The following is a 21,140-nucleotide window of genomic DNA, read 5'->3' as shown; positions in this document are numbered from 1 at the left end:
CCCGGGTTTTCCCGGGACAGGGACAGAGGGAGAGCATCGGCCCCGAGCGGGAGCGGCGGAGAATCCCGGATTTACCTGGGGCAGGGAGAGAGGGAGAGCATCGGCACCGAGCGGGAGCAGCGGAGAATTCCGGATTTACCTGGGACAGGGATACAGGGAGAGCATCGGCACCGAGCGGGAGCGGTGGAGAATCCGGGATTTCCCTGGGACAGGGATACAGGGAGAGCAGAGCACCGAGCGGGAGCGGCCACTCCGGTCCTGGCAGCGAACATGGGAATGGTCACTGCTGTTCTGGCTGCGGCCATGGGAATGGTCACTCCTATTCTGGCTGTGGCCATGGGAATGGTCACTCTGGTCCCGGCAGTGGTCACTGCACTCACGGGCACAGCAAGGACTGAGCCAGCCCAGCAGGAATCACTGGGATCACTCAGGAATGCCGGGGTGCCAGCTCTGATGAGCAAGGAAAAGCCTTCAGCACATCTGGGGGGAGCACACAGGGCTGCCTGACCCTAATCCTTACACTAACCCTTGCCCTAACCCCAATCCAAACCCTTACCCTAACCCCAATCCAAACCCTTGCCCTAACCCCAATCCTAACCCTTGCCCTAACCCCAATCCCAACTCCAACCCCATGCAGCCAGAGGAGCCTCCAGGCTCCCACGGAGGAAACCTAAGGAGCAACAATTCCTGCTGGACCAACCCAGAAGGCAGCAGAGCAGGTTTTTGTCCAGGAACTGAAGGAAAAAGCTGCCGGAACCAGAGCTGGGCAGTTGGGTTTAAAAGGCAGCGCCAGAGGCTCCCGGGCCCTGGGCACAGCTGATCAGAAGAGCCCGTGTCCCTCTCTGGGGGTCCCTCCATCTCCCCAGCACTGAGGCCATGGGCAAAATGCCCTCTCCTGCCACACTCTGAGCACCCCAGGCACTGACTCAGAGCCTGCCCTCCATCCATGGACAGCCTAGAACACATTTAGCATTCCATTCACACCTCTCTGCAGCTTTATGGATCCCAGTTTCTGCCTTTGATCTGTTTCCTGCAACGTTAATTAATTTCAAGCCCTCCTTATTTTTCAGCGTGGTATTTCTAATGGTTTCCTTGGGTTAGCAGTTTTGTTTCAAACAGTGTTTTCCCCAGAAGCAGCCCCCTTGGCTGCTGGGCCAAGGTGTGATGGCAGAGAGGTCATCTGCACCCTGCCAGCTGGGCATCTGGCACAGCTCTGCCGCAGGGCACACCCGGCTCTGGCCTGGCACAGAAACAAGGCACTGCTGCTCACCTCTCCAAACTGCCCAGGGAATTAACTGCAGGAGGATTTTCCCTCTGTGGTCCTCTGCTCCTGGCTGGTGGCAGCACAGAGCTTTAAAGTCAAAGCGTTCCAGCTGTGGAGCTGGCATCCCGGTGTCACTTGTCACCACTCGTGTGCTGCTTTCCTCTTGATGCCCTCACTCTGTCTTCTTCTCACCATTTCCCCGACTTCCTGAGGATCTGGATTAGCTTGACAAGCCAAAGACAATCCTGCCTGAAGCAGCAAACACTGCATTGCTGCAGGAAGTGCTGCACACACCCCAGCCCGTTTTAATGCCACTTCCCTTGTGTCATTTTTGTCATCCCCCAGAGAGTGCCGCCCCAGCTCCGTCTGTGGGTGCCCGTGCTCTCCCAGTGCTGTGCCCACACCAACCCCCAGCACACTCCCCCAGTCTGGGACTGGCCAAGGAACTGGCCATGGACAGACTGGGGAGCTCCTCCAAAGCAATGGGAATTCTCCTGGAATTTGCTGCTTTTTATCTCATTTTTGGAAACACTCAATTGAAGGATCCTTGTGACCAGCCTGGAAAAGCAGCAGGAATGGCTGGATGTGGGTGCCAGAAGGGAAATGTGTGTTGTCCCCTCACCAAAGCCTTATCCTGAGGGCTCCTTCCCGAGGTGGAAAAGCAGCAGGAATGGCTGGATATGGGTGCCATAAGGGAAATGTGTGTTGTCCCCTCACCAGAGCCTTACCTGAGGGCTCCTTCCTGAGGTGGAAAAGCAGCAGGAATGGCTGGATATGGGTGCCATAAGGGAAATGTGTGTTGTCCCCTCACCAAAACACTAGCAGAGCCTTACCTGAGGGCTCCTTCCCGAGCTGCCCCAGCTGGGAATGCAGGACCTCCTCCCTGGCATCACCCTTCCCACCTCACAGCCCTCCTGTGACAGGCTCCACATCACCCGTGGCCTCCACACACCACTCTCTGCAGTTTTTTGTTTTGTTTGTTTTGTTTTTTTTTTTCCTCCAGTATTTTATTTCCGACAGGCATTTACAACGTTCCATTCATAGAACTAAAAACATAAAAATAGACCTTCTTTCAGCTTATAAAAGAAATATATAAGAACCTTTGACATAGACATGTCATGACGTTATGTACAAGAGCCACGGTACCTTCCCAGTACCAGCCTTCCAGTATTTGAGTGCTGGCTGCATGCTCTGGGAGCAGCCCAGGACAGCCAAACCCTCCAGCACGCGGGACACCGACAGGTGATGGTACAAAAACAACCATGTGGTCATACAAAGGGGGTAGAAACTCCTCTAAAGCTCTTACGAAAAGAAACCAGGAGATAGCAAAAAAGTTACTAGAGAAAGCTTTCATAAGTCAAGTATAGTGCACCAGAAACCAGGGGAGGGAGGGAGGGAGGGGAGGATGCCAGCTGGGACACACAGACAGTGATGGATGTTTTGGGGAGAGGGGATAATTTTTGTTATGTTTTAAAATATAGTCAGAGTGGATTTTATAAAATATAATCCTAAGGCTATTATAAAATTTCAGGTTCTCAAAGTACCCAGTGATGTGTCAAACATCAATAGATACCAACAAAACAAAACAAAATTTCATATAATCTTCCTTTTTTTTTTTTTTTTTTTCTTTTAGGGGAGACTGCAATGGGGAAAGCTATATAAATCCTTTAAAAAAAAAAAAAGTGCTATTTTGTGTTTCGCATCTGGAAGTCTACTTAAAAACCACGAGATTTTAGTCACATTTTACCCTGTTTTAGATGTTTAAATGAAAGATTTAAAATGTTAAAGAAGTTTACCTGTGTAGAACTTTTTTCATCCTCTATTGCAGTGGAAAAGCTTTTATAAAGGAATTAAAATACACTAGTTTCACCCACGGTAGGAGAGTGGGCGAGGTCAGTTTTTTGGCCATGAATTCCCTGTCCCCTAAGCCCAAACTCTGCCAGAGAGAGAGGGGCAAAGGGATCTGTGGCTTGGGCACACCACAGATCCCTTTGCTCCACTGCAATTCAGTCACGTCATTTTATTTATTATTCTTTTTATTAGCTAACTAAACTCCAGTCTCAAACATATACAATAAACCTTTTCCTGAAGAAAGTTATACCTAAATAAGAGTTTCCAGTTCATATTTTAATATAAAACCACCGTTCCTAACCCTCTGCAAAAAGCTAGCCTCGTATCCTAGACGTGGAGCTACCCTAAATCTCTTACCCCTCTGTGCCCCTGCATCTCAGGTAAAATACAAAAAAATATTTCTTCAAGTGTTAAATTTGGATCTCTTTCAAGAGAGTTTGGCATCTTTACAAGAGTATGTAAAACTAGAGCTTCCAACATTGACATTAAATTAGACCAGCCACAGACCAAGAGGACTGAACACGACATAAATCCCAAACCTTTCCTCACACGTTCCTAAAATACATGGATATTCTCTTACATTTAGAGAGGGAAAGGGAGTCGGAACACTGCGACTGTACAGGTTAAAAAGGCAGTTTCCTCGTGAAGGAGATGAGCCTACGACCGCCGGCTTTCACGGCCACCAACCCCTGTCCTCGCGCTCCTGCCGGAGCCCATCGCCGCACAGAGGTTAAGACACCCAGAGTAACTCGTTTTCCAGTGATTACCTTCTCCCCGTGCTCAATTTCAGCCCCTGATTGTTTTAGAATAAATAAAATAGTGTGAAAGCCCTTGGTTAACGCAAGGCAGGACCTCAAGCTCGTTCGGTTCCCGGTTTTTGAGCGCTCGACGGTTGCCTGAAGCGCGGCCGCGCGGCTCGGGGACCGGCTGAGCTGCCGCAACGGCGCGTGCAAGTGTGCAATCCGCGGGGTCACGGGGGGGACCGAGGCCTTCGGGGGCCGCTTCAGAGCTCGGTGTTGAGCTTCCCGCCGGGCGCAAAGTCCTCCCGCCGCACCCAGATGACCTCCTCGCCGTGGGCCTCGGCGGCGCCGTTGACGGCGGGCAGGGCCGCCTGCTTCCTCAGCTGGGCCATCCTGGCGGCGTGCGCGTCGCCGGGCGGGCAGGGCCGCTCGGGCCGCCGGCCGCCCGCCAGGGACGTGGCCTGCAGCCGCTCCCGGAGCTCGCGCTGCGCCCCGCGCGCCGCCTCGCAGAAGTCGTCGTCGTCGCTCAGGATGTCGGTCTCCTTGATGTCCTCCTGCTCCTCGTACTGCGCCAGGTCGAACTGCTCCTCGACCCAGCGGTCAGTGTCCCCTCCCTGCGCGGGCTCTTTCTCGGGGCTGCTGCCGTGGACGGCCTCCGAGTCAATGGTAAACCTGTTTCGGGCCAGCCGCCGCCTCCTCCTCCCCAGAGACTTGCTCGGGGCTGACACTGCACACACAAAGATAAAACCCCACAGGTGTTTTACACACACACGGCACAACCCTGGCACAAAGCTAAGTCCTGTCTGGCACGCCGGGCACCGGGCGGGCAGGGCCCGGTCACTCCCGTCTCCCTGCGGCCACGGCTCCTCGGCTCGAGGCCTCTGCGGCCACACGAGGAGTTCCTGCTGCTCAGATCCACCCTGCCACAAATCATGGCCTCTGGACCAACCACGCCACAGATCACGGCTCTGGATCCACCCTGCCACAAATCATGGCCTTTGGATCTACCCTGCCACAGATCATGGCCTCTGGACCAACCACGCCACAGATCATGGCTCTGGCTCCACCGTGCCACAGATCACGGCTCTGGATCCACCCTGCCACAAATCATGGCCTTTGGATCTACCCTGCCACAGATCATGGCCTCTGGACCAACCACGCCACAGATCATGGCTCTGGCTCCACCGTGCCACAGATCACGGCTCTGGATCCACCCTGCCACAAATCATGGCCTTTGGATCTACCCTGCCACAGATCATGGCCTCTGGACCAAGCCTCTGGACCAACCATGCCACAAATCATGGCCTCTGGACCAACCACGCCACAGATCACGGCTCTGGATCCACCCTGCCACAAATCATGGCCTTTGGATCTACCCTGCCACAGATCATGGCCTCTGGACCAACCACGCCACAGATCATGGCTCTGGCTCCACCGTGCCACAGATCACGGCTCTGGATCCACCGTGCCACAGATCATGGCTCTGGATCCACCGTGCCACAGATCACGGCTCTGGATCCACCGTGCCACAGATCATGGCTCTGGATCCACCGTGCCACAGATCATGGCTCTGGATCCACCGTGCCACAGATCACAGCTCTGGATCCACCCTGCCACAGATCACGGCTTGGATCCACCCTGCCACAGATCACGGCTCTGGATCCACCCTGCCACAGATCACGGCTCTGGATCCACCATGCCACAGATCACGGCCCTCAACTGCTCCTCCTGAGCAGCGGGCAGCCAGCCAGCACCAAGGGCATCTGCTCAGCTCAGCTTCCCACTCGCAGCCCCTGCTGCCAGCACACCATAAAATCCAGCAGCTTCACACCTTGCAGGGGGACATTTGGGCCCAGAGCAGCTTTCCTACAGCTTTCCCAGGGGATACCTCAGTGCTGAAGATGCTGTGTTATTTACAGGGAATTACGTTCCCTGTCCAGGCTCTGCTGCTCTCTTCCTCATTTCCTCCTTACTGGGCAAGGACAAAACCAATCCCCCAACCCAGAAGAGCTGTCAGAAGTTCCTTCCTCAGCATCTACTCAGCAGCTGGCCCAATTAGCAAATTCCCATTCTCTGTGCCAGAACATCTTCCCAAGCAGGGGCAAATCCTGCAGGCACCACGGTGCCTCAGGGACACACACAGAGCTCTGAGGTTGGAGTTAGTTCCCCTGCACTGAGCAGCACCTCAGCACTGCAGGATGAGTTTATCCAGCTCTGCCCTGGACTTGAGGTCACATTTCAACATCCCTGAGCCTCACAAGGTGCATTAATTACAATTGCTCAGCAGCTGCAAATTTTATCTGTAGGGAGAGGTCTGGACTCCAAGGTGGGATTTTAATCCCTGCAGAATTCATCACACAAATGCCCCACGGAGCCAAACTGAAGAGGTCTGGCATCTCCAGCAGCACCTGACTGAGAAGCTGGGCTCAGCTGGTGCTGGTCTGGCCTGCCCTGGTCAGAGGAGGAGCAGAAAGCCTGGCTGTCTACAGTGCTGGATCTACTGAGCAGAACAAGAACAACAGACCAGAACAAAACACGCAGCGCTGCCGTGTACTCTGGGGTTGGAAGCAAATGTTTCTTCCCTCCAGCATCTACAGTTCTGAAAATGAAAACCTGCTTTGCCCTGAAGTCAACTGCAAAGGAAAATCCATGGTTTAGGACAGGCCATTACAAAAATAGGAGTACCAAGTGCATGCTTCTCCAAATGTGGGAAGGAGGAGCACGTGCCCTTTAGCAGTTGAGCTGGAAAGGCTCAGGTGGAGGACACCCACAGCTGCCCCTTCAAACCAAGCTCAGGGGAGCTGTTTTTCCTTGTGCATTTTAGTTCCAAAGTGCTCGGGTTATCTCAAAATTCTGTACATGCTCTTAAGGATCACACAGCTTCTGCTCTGTTCAGCTGAGCCCCAGTTCAGAGCCAGAGTGCACAGCCAATCGGTGCTGCCAGGAATCCCATCTCCCTTCCAGGCCACAAGCACTGCTCTGAAGCTGAGCCTCGAGTGCAAAGCAAGGTAAATAGAGGCAATTTAAGGCTCTCAAGGAAGTGAAGCATGGAAAACCAGCAGTTTTTACACACACAGGAGAGAATGCTAATCCTAATATACAAGTGACAGACACAACCGTGTGTCCTACAGCGCTGCTGGGGTTACTGGGATCTTGAAAGTCTGTAGCCCTACAGTACCTGCCCTGTTCATGGCTGGCCTTGCACCTTTTAGAGCACACAATCTTTTTCCACCAAAAGGAACATATTGCTGGGAGGAGGGCAAACTTTCGGTTTTAAGGAGCTGTCTTCTGTGTTTGTCCCGCAGGATGGAGTGCACTGCCTTCAGAAAGTCCTTCCTGTGCTCTGGAGAGCTGAAAAAGAGGTGGGAATACAAAAGGCAGAGTTACCCCTTGGGAACTGCTAAAAGCTGGCTGTAAATGAGGCAAATAAGGGCCAATTCTGTGATTTAAGACAGTGCAAATTGACTGGCAGGCGCTTCCCCAAAGAACTCTCCCCTGAAGTCAGTATTTTCAAAGCAAAGCTAAATCCATGGTCACTGCAGTGGGCATCCAAGGAAACCAACAGCCGGGTCATTAATAAAACACTCAGCCTTTCAGCCCTCTCGAGGTTTCCTTTCCCTGCAGTGCCACCCACACGTGGCTGTGTGCAGCACACATCCAGTGACCTGTGGTGCTCAGTCCATCTGTCCCTGCAAACACACCCCACAGCTGCACAGCTCCTGCAGCTCTTCCTAGAAGTAGGAATTGGCTTGGCACCAGCTCTGTTGGATACTCATGAACTTGTGTTCCGAGTTCTTCCTTGAACCCTAAACACACCACCACCACAACAATGGGTGTTCATTTGGGTGCAGAGGCTGGGACCTGGTGCCATGAAAGGAACCAGATGAACACAACACCTGCCATAAAGATCTAATGCTGCAGTTTAACTGGAAAATAGCAATAAAGCTTTTCCCATAAAGGTGCAAAGCCGATCAAGTTATTTTCAGAGGCTGTACAAAATTCTACCTTCCAGAAGTTACGTTTGAACACCCTCTCCCCACTCTCCCTAAGTGGCTGTTCCCAGATAGCCTCGAAGGACACACACAGGCAAGCAGGGGTGCAGAGATGCAGCTGTGAAGGAAAAAACAGAAAACAGGGAATCCCACTTACCTACAGCAGAGATGAAACGTCCTTTCTGGCCTGCCCTCAGACTCAGATTTGACGTGGACAATCTCACACACAGAATTGGTCTCCGCATCTAGAGGGAAACCAAGCAGAACTTGATGCGTGCCTTCACGGGTAACTGCAGAGCACTTACTGCAGCTGCATTTAGTGCCCAGTGAGGTGCAGGGCACGCTGCAGGCCTGGCAGACTGCGGCTGGGGGACATTACCTGCGCTGGCCAGCGCCCGCACCTGCAGCGCTTCCAGAGGGATCATGTGGCGGAACCGGAACGGATCCCAGTCTTCATAAATGGAGGCTCGGTGGGATCCTCCCTGCAAGGATTTCAAACACCGTCAGGAAAGGAGACGCCCTGGGGCAGGCAGACAGTGCTGTGCTCTGTGCTGAGGGCTCCCAGCCACAGACTGCTGCAATCCTGCTTTTCCCACCCCACACCTCCCTCGGGGGCCTCTCTGTGGGGACCTTGCTGGAACCTGGACTAAAGCAGCCCCTAAGGCCCATCAGCTCCCAGCAAGGCTCTCCAGAGTCACCCAGCCCAGCCCTGGGTGCACACACACTGGGGAATACATCAGAGTTCTGCTTTTCTTCCAGCCCTGGGTGCACACACACTCAGGAATACATCACAGTTCTGCTTTTCTCCCAGCCCTGGGTGCACACACACTCAGGAATACATCAGAGTTCTGCTTTTCTCCCAGCCCTGGGTGCACACACACTCGGGAATACATCAGAGTTTTGCTCTTCTCCCAGCCCTGGGTGCACACACACACTCAGGAATACATCAGAGTTTTGCTCTTCTCCCAGCCCTGGGTGCACACACACTCAGGAATACATCAGAGTTCTGCTTTTCTCCCAGCCCTGGGTGCACACACACTCAGGAACACATCAGAGCTCTGCTTTTCTCCCAGCCCTGGGTGCACACACACTCAGGAATACATCAGAGTTCTGCTTTTCTCTCAGCCCTGGGTGCACACACACTCGGGAATACATCAGAGTTCTGCTTTTCTCCCAGCCCTGGGTGCACACACACTGGGGAATACATCACAGTTCTGCTTTTCTCCCAGCCCTGGGTGCACACACACTCAGGAATACATCAGAGTTCTGCTTTTCTCCCAGCCCTGGGTGCACACACTCTGGGGAATACATCAGAGTTTTGCTCTTCTCCCAGCCCTGGGTGCACACACACTCGGGAATACATCAGAGTTTTGCTCTTCTCCCAGCCCTGGGTGCACACACACACTCAGGAATACATCAGAGTTTTGCTCTTCTCCCAGCCCTGGGTGCACACACACTCAGGAATACATCAGAGTTCTGCTTTTCTCCCAGCCCTGGGTGCACACACACTCAGGAACACATCAGAGCTCTGCTTTTCTCCCAGCCCTGGGTGCACACACACTCAGGAATACATCAGAGTTCTGCTTTTCTCTCTGAAGTCACTGTGCCAGCTGCCTTTCCCCACGCTGGCACCTCCAACCCCCCTCTGCTTTATGCCACGAGCAGGGATCACCAGTTTCCCTGTATCACTCCAGACTGTGCCCCCGTGGTAGCACTGCCAAGCCCAGCTTTAACTTGGAATCCCAAACTCCAGTGGGATCCCTGAGCCACTCCTGATGTAGCTGAGAGCAGCCAGCACTTGCTTGGTGGCACACAACAGCCAGGGCACTGTGTGAGGTGACAGACATTAATTAGCTTGCAGACACTCACACTGACCAAAGAATCTAAGCCAAGAGACACACTCACAGTGACATCTTCATCCAGGGCAATCCCACAGCAGGGAATGGATGTGACAAGCGTGGCAACAAAGGATAAAGCAATGCTTGCTGTGCTCACCCAGCTCCTCAGACAGCAGGGACCACACATGCCAGAGCACATTCCAGCTCCATGGCTTTGTGGGAAGCAGAACTCCACCACAGCCCCAGAAATGCCCACGGCATCACCCAAACAGTCCCTGCACACTTACCAGTTTCTTCTTCTGTTTGGAACCATCCTTGTACACGAGGACCACGGCAGTTTTGAACACTGGAGGAGAAAGTTAGAGACAAGAGCTATGGAGTCACAGAATCCAAGAATTCCAGGACAGCTGGGGTTGGAAGGGACCTCTGGAGATCACCCAGTCCAACCCCCCCACCAAGGCAGGGTCACCCAGAGCAGGTGACACAGGAATTTGGGGTTTTGGGATGTCCCCAGAGATGGAGACTCCAGGCCCTCCCTGGGCAGCTGTTCCAGGGCTCTGCCCCCTCCATGGACAGAAGTTCTTCCTCAGGCTGAGGTGGAACTCGTTGTGTTTCAGTTCATGGCCACTGCTGCTCATCCTGGCACTGGCACCACTGAGCAGAGCGTGGCACCATCCTGTGACAGCCCCTGGGGGTATTTGTGTGCATTGATGGAATATTTGTATGGATTGATTGGTGGGATATTTGTGTGGGTTGATGGATCCCCTCCCAGCCTTTCCCTGCCAAGAGGGACCAGGCCCAGCTCCCACAGCCTGTCCTCAAGAGCATCCATAAGGCTTGGGATGGGTCTCCTCTACTCCCAAGCACACAAACCTTTCACCTGAGCCAGGAAAACTACCAGAGAGCAGAGCTGAGCCCTGCAGCAAAGAGACAAGCCCACGTTTAAATTCCAGCCAGCCCTGGGAAGGCGATGCTCGGATACTTTCCACATCTGCCAAGGCACAGCTGCCAGTCTCCAAGGCATGTGAAATGAAAGTCCTGGGATACAAACCGAAGGCTGCCAGCTCAGGTTCCTTCTTCCACTTGCCCAGGGAAGCAGGAGGGTTCAGCCATATCACTGTGTTATGCAAGAGCAAGTCCCCCATGGAAAGGTCGGCCACCTGCCAACACCAACACATGCACAAAGACAAGGGTTGTGATCAGCTCAAGGAATCTGATGGCAGTTTGCAGCTCAAGGAAACTTGTATGAAGTCTAGTCCTGAACAAAATTCCCCCCAGCAAACTTCGGGAGTATTTCATCAGCTCACTGCAGACAGATGCATGCAAACCCTTAATTAATGAGCATACATTAGGGTAAGTTAAACTCAAGAGTCCAGCTCTTGGAACTCAGGGTCAAAACAAAACTTTTTGTTGCCTTTTGTTCCCCTTTGTCCATTTTTCTCCCTACCAGTTTCTTTGTGTTTTGCTGGAATATTTAAGCACATATTCAGTTTGGGGTGAAGTTTAGAGACTGCATCAGATGCAGTGGCCAAAGCAGCCCCTCCCCACAGCTGCTATGGCTCTTGACCTTGCCCCAAGGCTCCTCTTTGGACACCACATTGCTGGGAACACAAAAAGAAAGGAGTTGCCAGCTGCTGGGAGGTGCAGCAACCAGACCTTTGTCCTTACGGTGCTCAGAGTGACAAACTGAGGGCCATCCCCAGTTCAGGGGATGTTATCCCATCCTTCTACCCTCCACTCAGTGAAGTCTTAATTCACTTCAGTTCAGGTCTTCAGCTGAGCTGGGATTTATCTGTTTGCATCAGGATTTACTTCAGTGGCACAGCAGGAAAGGAAATTGGATCCAGTTTAACAGGCACCAAAATAACCCATTCCCCTCTAAATCTGATTGTTACCTCTTTTTTCTCCCCTGTTTGCTCCGCTATGAGTTGGTCAAACACTGCCCCATATTCTTCATGGATTTTCTGCATTTCATTAATGTGGCTGGCAACTTTGTTCATGGTTTTGATGGCCACTGGAAGAGAGACAGGGGATGAGCAAAAAGGAGTTTTCACCCTCTGAGAGGAAGGGATGGGGGCAGGCTCAAGAACAAGGTGAGCCAGAGGAAAGCGTGGTTAAGTCCTTACCATCAAGGTGATAATGCTCTTCACTGTCCACGTCAGTGAGAGCAAAGAGCTCCTTGAGCAGGAGGGGGTATTTGAGTATCCTCTGGATGGGTTTGATGAGGTAAGACTCCAGGGTGGAGGAGTGCTGCCGGCGCGGGTTCTGGGCGTCCAGGAACGCCTTGAAAGCAGTGTCTGTCTTGGCTGCCAGATTCAAAGGAAGCCATTGAGCAATGACAAACCATTACTGCTGCCCTGAGAAAGCAACTTTTCCAGGTTTAAATTGGTTTATCCGGAGACATTGTGTGAGGAAGCGCAGATTTATTGGGCCTGCAGAATTTGATTTACGCCCTCCAGGATTTGAGTCACTGCCACTCTCCCCGGATGTGCTATTTAGGATTTCACAGCAGGCATCCACCTCCAGCACGGGCAAGTTTAATTGCACTATCCATGACAGAATCTCCTGAGTGGGAAGGGCCCCACAAGGATTATCCAGTGCAACCCCTGGCCCTGCACAGACACCCCAACAATCCCCCCTGGGCATCCCTGGGAGCTCCTGGAGCTCTGTGGGGCCGTGCCCGTTCCCTGGGGAGCCTGGGCAGTGCCAGCACCTCTGGGGAAGAACCTTTCCCTAAAATCCAACCTAACCCTACCCTAGCACAGCTCCAGCTGTTCCCTGGGTCCTGTCCCTGGTCACAGGGAGCAGAGCCCGGGGCTGCCTCTCAGGAGGAGCAGGAGGAACTTCTGGCCTGGCAGCTATTTTAGAGCAGCACAAACTGTTTTAATCATCTCTTCCCTTTAAGCAAAGTCTCACTTTGGACATTCGTGAGAAGTCACTGCTTCTAAGCCATGGTGCACCCACAACATTGGCAAGTCTGGCTCTTGTTACCTCATTAAACCTCAAACTGCAGCACTGAGTCACAACAACCGCAGGAGCTGGTGAGAGGCAGGAGCAGAAATTGAGGCTAATGCACCAGATTTTGGGAGCACAGGCAGACTGGACACCTGACTGCCATCATCTTTTCTACTTGACTGCTATGAATTTACAAAATTGCCATTTTCTCTGTTGCTCCCTCCACTGGAGCACAAGGATGGAAGGAAGGAGGAGGTGGTATTTATAGACATACAAATTATTCAGTGCAGGAGCAATTCCACACAATTGCTTTTATTGGAGTCATGTCCCCTGCTGGGGTTGGGGGTTTTTTGCAGGCAGTCACCTGATTTACATAAAGTAACTTGAGTTTCAAATGCAAAAGCCACCTGCACCTCAGCTGAGGACACCCAAGTGACACCTGAAATACACTCCCAGGCTGTCGAAGAGATTTACCTCTGGAACAGAATTTTAAGTTCTGTTTATGCCATAATTCAAGCACAACACTTTCTCATTTACAAATACAGTCAGCAATGGAAAAGAAAAGCAAAATAACCAGATCTACCTGGTTTACAGCTTTAACATTAGGGTCCAATAAAATAATGCCAAAAGAAAGCATGGATGTGACTAGCAGCAAATAATTTATTTATGTATTCCACAGAGCTGCCAAGTATTCTTTGCAGCACAGGGAATAAAAGTTTACAAGCAGAAATGAAAAAAGGAAAAGTGCACAGAAAAAACCCAAAACCCAAATCAACCAAGAAAGAAAAAACCTCAACATTTTTGACTGCCAGACATGCAGATGTTGTTTGAAAAACCAGAGTTCCTCCCTCAATGGCATTGCTGCTACAACTAGAACCATTTGTTTAATGTCTTGGCCAAAAAGGAATGGCAGGAAGCCCTGGTAGCTCCCTGAGATTTACACTTCCACAAGGGAAAACATCCCTGCGAGGCAAGCTGGCCCAGCAGCCAGACCACAGGGCTTTCATCTCCAAACCAGCAAGCCAAGCTCTGCTAGGAATCCTGCCATGGAAGCTTCTCAGGCAAATTGGAGTGAAGGCAAGAGGAAGGAGAGAGGGCTGAAATATTTTGCCAGCTTCCATTCTCCCAGGCTGATCCACTCACTGGCTGCCAGTGTTCCACCACACTGGCTTCCAGGGATTGCCACCAGCAAGGATTCCTGGCACGACCTCCAGGAGGATGCAGAGGTCACTACAGAGCCAGCACTCCTGGTTCCAGAGCACACAGTGACCCCTCAGCACAGAGCCAGAGCCACGATGTGATTCCTGCTCAGGAAACCTTCCCAGTGCCTGGAAACAAACCCAACGCAGCAAGGGAGAGCAAGCAAGGGTGGGGAGAGAAAAACTGCAAGCAGGGTGAGCCAGCTCTTGAAATGAGCTGCTCAGGTGTCACCATGGGGTGCTCCCACAGCACAGAGCCCTCCAGGAGCCTCTCCAGACTGAATTCCCTGCTCCAAAGGCTGCTGGAGAGCAGCCAGGAACGGGTGTGCCCCATTCCTGCCCTCAGAGCTTTGGGGTGCAGTGACCAAAACCAGCACGTGGCTGTGACAACTTGTTGGATTAAGCCCTTTTCTGACCCAGAGATGGGGCAGCTGAGAGGCCTTTTAAAATCTTTGATTCCATGTTCAGTCTCACGTGAAGGGTGAGACAATACACATGTTATAATTCAGGCCATCACAATCAGAAGCCACCTGTTTCCTAATTACAATACACTGTAATGTTTCTTGGCCTCTCAGCTTTTGTCACACCACACTGTAAATACTTTAAAGCCTATTATCTAAAATTACCCCTCGTGAGTCCTACTACAATGCATCTTTCATAGTTCTTTTTCTCTAAAATATCCAGTCTTATTTACAACCTCATCCTTTAAAACTCATTTCTAGCTCCATTTCTCTCTCAACACGGTCTGTCCCATTCCATGGCATTTCTAAGTCAGCATTTCTTATCTCAAAGTTTACAGACACCTGTATACTATGTGAGCCTTCTGTCAGGTTTGAGAATTCTCTACAAATCCACTTCCCACAGCAACTCTGAAAGGGGCTCTTACCTTTCACCAGGACTTTGGGGACTTTCGTGTGGCTGGCACAGAAGGCACTGTACAGCTTGAACCTGTCAGCATAGTACAGGAAGGATCCACCCAGGGAGAACAACACTTTCTGGGATCAAAAGAAAAAAAAAAAAAAATTAGTAAAAAGGCATTTAGTTACTTTGCCTTCAGCCAGGTCATCTGAAGCTTTCATGCAGCTTTTGGAGGACAGGAGAATGCAGTTGTAGTGTGCTTGCACACCAAGACATCACTGCTGGAGTGAGCCCAGGGGAGGCACCAGGATGATCAGAGGGATGGAGCAGCTCTGCTGGGAGGAAAGGCTGAGAGAATTGGGATTGTTCAGCCTGGAAAAGAGAAGCTTTGGGGTGACCTCACTGTGGCCTTCCAGTGCCTGAAGGGATCCAGCAAGGAAGATGGAGAGAGACTCTTTATAAGGGGCTGGAGTGACAGGGCAAGGGGGAATGGTTTCAAACTGAAAGAATAGTAGGTTTAGGAAGGAATTCTGCCTTGTAAGGGTGGGGATGCCCTGGCACAGGGTGCCCAGAGCAGCTGTGGCTGCCCCTGGATCCCTGGCAGTGCCCAAGGCCAGGCTGGACAGGGTTTGGAGCAGCCTGGGGCAGTGGAAAGGGTGGAACCAGGGGATCTTGCAGGTTCCTGCCACCCAAACCATTCTGTGACTCCATGATTCACCCACCAGGAAACAGGCCCAGCCCTGGTGTGTGGATCCAGCCTCTGTAATCAGCATCATCAGCCAAGCCCCAGCCTGGAGGCAGCACTGACTGCACCTAAAACCTCAGCAATGGCCAGAGGCCACAGGAGGACTGGATATGTCTGACCCTGCAGTGGACCAGGGCACTGAGGAGCTGCAGGCAACACTCATCCCTCACAAACACACCCAGGGCTTCACCTGGAAATGAGGTGGTGTTCAGGGTCAACCACAATCCCAAAACATCCTGGGAACCAGACAGCACCTGCTGAGGGCTGGGAGCACACGTGGGCAGCTGGGGACAGTGAGGGGGAGAGGGGAAGCAAACTGCAGAACTGAAAGCACAGAAGCCCAGACTTCATTCACACCCAGCTGCTTTCACACAGGGCCCAGGGCAGAACTGAAAGTGAGCTCGGTGCAGGTTTGTGGGAAGAGCTGGGAGCAGCAGCACTCAGGAGATGGAGTTTTCTCTGGAAGGACCTTCACTGGCACTCCTCTCTTACAGCTCAGAGCACGCAGGGGCCAGAGGAACTATTATTATTATTACTACTCATCCTGTCCTTTACCAAGGTGAGTGGTGCTCAGAGCCAGAATTCCCCAAAGGAAAAACATTCCGTCATCTCCTTGCTGTGCCTCCACCACCAGTACCACTGCGTTAGACACAAAATGAAATCTGGCTCCACATCCCCCTGGGTTTTAAATGAAGTTCACAGAGCTGCAGTTGCCATTTCTACCTGTGGAGATGCACACCTGCTGAAAGGCAGAAGTGTTTGCCACCGTGCACTGAAAGAGGAAATACAAAATTCCATGTATTGCTCTGATCTGTAGCCCCAGAAGGCTTCTGAACATGAGACTTGTCAGGACAAGGATTTTATGTAACTTTCCATTTCTAGCGTTTCCTGACAGCTGAAGGCAAGAAATCTGGCAGAAGGGCAAGAATAGAACCAAAAAGCACATGGTTTCTTGTGCTCTATATGGCTAAATGTAGCATAAACTACAATTGCAGCAGGATGATTTTTCAGCAGCACCAGCATCAGTTGAAAATTAATCTTAAATAGAAGAAGATGCAGGTTTTTACATGAACAGTGGCAATAGCCAGGAAAATATGATGCAGAGTGTTAAAGGTTTCCTCAAAATCTAAACAATGAGATAATGCAAATAATGTGGTTTTAATATATGGAAGTGAACAATTATTACCTTAAATTGCTCAACTTTTTCAAGCTTTTCCAGGTCTGGAACCAGCCTTACTCCATCCTCCAGAGTTTTCAGGAACTCTACCTGGAATGCTACCATTTCAGTCAGGTTCCCAAAGAGAACATCCAGCTAATAAAAGGAGAAAAAAAGCAGAATGCTGAAAATATCACTTTGAGGCTAAACTGTGTTTTCTAGAACTGCAGCAATTCTCAGTGCAATTGTAAAACAACGTGATGTCAGAAAAAACAAGCTGCAGCCATTACTGAGCAGCACCTTGATGCTCCACTCAATCCATTATGGAAAGAAATGGAATTCAGTGAAATTGATTTCAGACAAACAAGGGTCAACATACCTCATCTGGTGTGAGGAAGGTTTCTTTCTGTAGAGGCTTCAGGTATCTCTCCATCAGACAATTTAAATCCTAAAAATTCAGAGAAAGATTCCCACGTTGGTCCCTCAGACTGCCTCTGGGTATTTACTGAGGTGGCAAACGATGCTCACCTGATCTGAGGACTTTCCCTTTTTACACACAACACGAAATTTGGATTTCACACAACGTAAGACAGGAAAAGGAAACATTCACACACTTCTGGCTACAAAAGCAGACCTCAGCAAGCAGTGACTGCACACCAGCTAAGCCTGAGAGCCGAGCCCTTGGAAACGCCTTATCTCCGTGGTCTGAGTGACATTTTAGGAGCAATATATTTAATACACAAAATACATTTCTGTCACAGAACTGGTTGCAAGTTCCCCAAGAGCTGCAGACATCAAGCCCAGCCAGAGAGCAGGAGAGCCTTGCAGGAGAGCTGAGGCTGAAGCCCTCACCTTGACGTAGGTGCGCTCGGTCTCCAGGAGCTCACAGATGACCTTCCTCAGCTTGTCTGCGTCCGTGAGCTGCCTCATGGTGCTCAGCTGGGGCCCTGCACAGTCCTGGGGGGGAGCACTGCAGTCAGAGGGGTTCATTTCATGCAGGCTGCGACAGAAAGCTGCGACCTGCTCTGTGCTCTTTGGAGAGAAGGGAGAGGAAAGAGCAGTGGTAATATTGGAAGTAAGAGCCAGAGGAACAAAGGGGCTGAGGAGGGTTTGCAGCTCAGCAGTTGCAGCTTGGGGACTTCTCAACAGGCACCACAAGTGTCTACTGTGTCTCTCTATGACTGAGGATAAAGAAAAAAAAAAAGGAGTTGCAGAACTCCTTTAATTAACTGAAGTGCTGTTCAACTCCATTCCCGGTCTCAGACACACGTGAATTTTAATTAAAACAGGCTCACTCAGCACTTGAGATTGACAAACTCACAGAGAGGCCCAAGAATTGGGAACCAAAAATGCCTGTGCAAACAAAACTCACACCCCAGCCGCTGGCAGTTCCCCAGCCGGGGCTGCAGCAGTGCTGGGAACAGTTCTGCTCACAAACCACTCAGGCTGGGCTGTGGGGAAGCACAGCCTCCCAGCTAAAGCCCCTCCAGGCTCCAGGCAGAAGCTCTCTGGGCAAGCAGCTGTGTCTGGAAATGTGCCTGGCAGGGTGAACTTCTTCCCCTCAGTGCCATTTCCCAGAGCTGCTCCACCTCCCTGCTTCCTTTAATATTTAATCAGCTGCCTATATAAAAAGCCAGTTATCCTCACTTCACCCCCTCGTGTTAGATCATTTCCTCCCATCTTTCATTGCACTTGAAGAGTTTGGAGCAGGAATAGTCTGTGGTGTCAGTGACGACAGCCCCAGGCTTCCAGGATTGCCAAGGCAGCCGTGGGCTGGCCCCATCCCTCCTGGAGACCTGGAGGGAAAGAGCTGCTCCAGGGACCACAGCTGATCATCCTGCCACAGGACCTCCAGCCAGGCTCAGTGATTCCCCAGCTCTGCCTCCACAGCCCCCCAAGTTCAGGAATTTCCCCATGGAAAGGGTGGCAGGGGCTCCCAGGCAGGTTTGGAGTGCCCATCCCTGGAGGTGCCCAAGGAATTCCTGGGTGTGGCACTCAGAGCTCTGGGCTGGGTGACAAGGTGGGAATTTGGCACAGTTTGGACTCCGTGGTCTCAGAGGTGTTCTCCAACATGGCTAATTCTGTAATTCTGTGGAACAACTGACCCAAAATCAGGCAAGAGAGCAGAGGAGAAAAAAACTAACAAAAATATTTTAAAGAGAGAGAGAGAGGGAGAAAATAAAAGTGCACATCTTCACCTTCAGTTTGGAGACAAAGCTCTGCCCCTGGGACATCACTTCACTCCCACCCACTGGTAGCTGTGATCTCCATGTTTTTTAAGCCATGCAGTCTGCTCACACAGGGCTATTTCCTCTCCATGCACCTACAATCCATGTTAGGACAAGGAAAGATTTCCACCCCGTGCCCTTAGAGGTCTCTTGGGGCTGCAAATGCTCCCCTGAGCTCCCAGTGCACAGCACATGAGGAAAGATGGTCTTTACACAAAGGATCATTTTCTTCAGGACAGTCAGGTAAGCCAGGAACTCATTGTAACTGGCTGTCTACACAAAAATGCCTTTTGGACACGCTTCATTCCAGGGAAAACATTCACCTTCAGTTTCTGAGGTTTAACTCAGATGTGGAAGAAAGGAAAGACATGGCAAGTTGAAGGCAGGAGGAAGCAGTGAGTTGGACCAGTCCACCTCCAGCTCACTCTGCTCCTGGCATGTGTCACTGAGATTTGAGATTTATTAATCTTAATTAGCCAGTAATTCCTGTTGTTTCTCAGCAAGGTTCCACCTACACTTAACGTGCTTCTAAGTATAAAGCCCACCCAAACTCTTGGATTAGATCTGCATCAGATTTCAGCAGGTGTGACCTTGAGCCCAACAGCCCCAAACCCAGCAAGGGCAGTGGGTGAAAGCCTGGCTGCAGCCCAGGTTAAAACACCTTCCCAAGCCCCCTGCTCTGCTGGAAGGCACAGAGAGCTGACAGCTCAGATGTGACCATCTGAGCCTGCAGAGACCCAGCACAGGCAGGCTTTTGCTCAGCAATGTCTGGCTTTGCTAGCACTCCTTGAGGCACACGTGTCCAGTGGTGTTTAATATCCAAATGTACAAATAAATCCAGTTCTAATGAACAGAGCACGATCTGGAATCAAACACCAAAATAAACCCAGTGTTTAAGCGGTTCCTGCCTGCCCCTCTGCAGATCCCCCCATCCTGTGCAGGCTCCTGCAGGGAAAGATGGGTCACCCAGAAAGAGAGAGCGAAAATCCGCTCGGGGCGTGAAACACCAGCTCAGCACTGAAGCTGAAATAACTCCCCGAGGCGTGTGCCGTGCCCCAGCAGGAGCAGAGACACCCATATGGCAGGAAGGAAGTGTGGAGGGCTTCCCAAAGCCTTATCTCCACTTGTGCACGCTCAATAAACCGCTGGAGGGCTGCAGCCACGGCCAGCACCGCCCTGCCCCACACCCCCAGCACAGCCACATCCACAAACCTGTGCTCCTGCTGCTCCGCTGACCAAACTGTGTGAGCACACCTGAGTGGGAAGGGGTCTCCTCAAGCCTGGGGGCTCCTGGCCACCGCAGAGCCCTGGCAAGCGAGCATGACGTGCTGAACTTTGTATCTCAGCAAGGGATGTAAGGCACTGGCTGTGCGTGTATAATCCTTCAGACATAAACCACTGACCAAGCCTGGGACTGGAGCAGATCCAGCTGCACCTAAACCCCTCTAATTTAGCAACTCAGAGGGTCCTTTCTGACCCTCATCCCTCAGTGGGAGGCTGCAGTAAACAACCAAGTGAGCCTCACCACCAAGCCTTGTTAAACCACCATCATATTGACCAGCAAACTTGGTTACCTCATCAGCCCATATCAATAAAAATATTGTGGTTTCTCTCCTAGAACTGGAATGTATGACTCCACCTGCAACAACTGCTGCGCTTCATCCCTGAGCACAATGCTCTCTACCCGGTATTCCCTTTAAAAAATCCATTTCCAGACACAAAGCAGGCACACACTGCACACGGGGGCTTCGGGGCACGGCTATTTTGGTGAAAACTCTCAAGCAGATTTCACAAAAACCTCTCTGTCCCCATTTTCCCAGAGATAGTGGATAAGCAGGGAAGGTCTGGAAGAGAAACATCCTTTTATCTCCCTGCACCAGCTCTGCCAGCAGTGACAATGACAGCACTAAACCAGGATTTCTCATGGGGAATTACGGCATCACACTTTAGGCACAATCCCGCAGGCAATCCCTTCAAAAAGCTGAAAATGAGTCTGAGGGCTGCCACAACTGGAAAGTGGAGTTCACAGACATTAACCCCTCCTCGGGAAGGGGCTCAGCAGAGGAGCCAAGCTCCAATGCTCCCCACGGAGGAGGATCAAGGACAGCCACAACCATGGGCTGCTGCCCGCAGAGGCAGCGCTGAAAGCCATTTCCTCCCGTGTTTGCCCTGCAGAGACACCCAGGTGCCGGGACATCAGCAGTGCACCCCTGGTACACCCTCCGAGCAGCAGTGCCCGCCCGAACAAAGCCCACCGAAGCGCATCCTTCCAGCAGCGCTGCCAGCGCCGCGCACGGCAGCCAGCAGCCTCCGC

General features: G+C 51.6%; 1 protein-coding gene across 3 annotated transcripts in view; it reads right to left on the bottom strand.

The window, feature by feature from the left end:
• Positions 1 to 3,900: 3,900 nt before the first annotated feature.
• The window catches only part of TIAM1 (TIAM Rac1 associated GEF 1), a 101,389-nt gene continuing 84,149 nt past the window's right edge, over positions 3,901 to 21,140 (bottom strand). For 2 of the 3 annotated variants that reach the window (XM_041400146.1, XM_041400147.1), the window contains 12 exons: positions 17,451 to 17,630; positions 16,978 to 17,046; positions 16,629 to 16,754; positions 14,726 to 14,834; positions 11,812 to 11,991; positions 11,581 to 11,699; positions 10,737 to 10,845; positions 9,973 to 10,031; positions 8,227 to 8,329; positions 8,005 to 8,092; positions 7,034 to 7,206; positions 3,901 to 4,582 (listed from right to left, as the gene is read on the bottom strand). In XM_041400146.1, coding sequence (XP_041256080.1) covers positions 4,119 to 4,582; positions 7,034 to 7,206; positions 8,005 to 8,092; positions 8,227 to 8,329; positions 9,973 to 10,031; positions 10,737 to 10,845; positions 11,581 to 11,699; positions 11,812 to 11,991; positions 14,726 to 14,834; positions 16,629 to 16,754; positions 16,978 to 17,046; positions 17,451 to 17,630 — 1,779 coding nt within the window. In that variant the 3' untranslated portion in view covers positions 3,901 to 4,118. The remainder of the gene's footprint in view (positions 4,583 to 7,033; positions 7,207 to 8,004; positions 8,093 to 8,226; positions 8,330 to 9,972; positions 10,032 to 10,736; positions 10,846 to 11,580; positions 11,700 to 11,811; positions 11,992 to 14,725; positions 14,835 to 16,628; positions 16,755 to 16,977; positions 17,047 to 17,450; positions 17,631 to 21,140) is intronic. The other variant, XM_041400148.1, reaches the window with a different exon arrangement.

Source organism: Onychostruthus taczanowskii, unplaced genomic scaffold (assembly GCF_017590055.1).
Source record: "Onychostruthus taczanowskii isolate IOZ18803 unplaced genomic scaffold, ASM1759005v1 scaffold172, whole genome shotgun sequence".
Taxonomy (NCBI): Eukaryota; Metazoa; Chordata; class Aves; order Passeriformes; family Passeridae; genus Onychostruthus; species Onychostruthus taczanowskii.
Note: the sequence above shows the minus strand (reverse complement) of the source record. Positions and strands in the feature narration are given on the sequence as shown.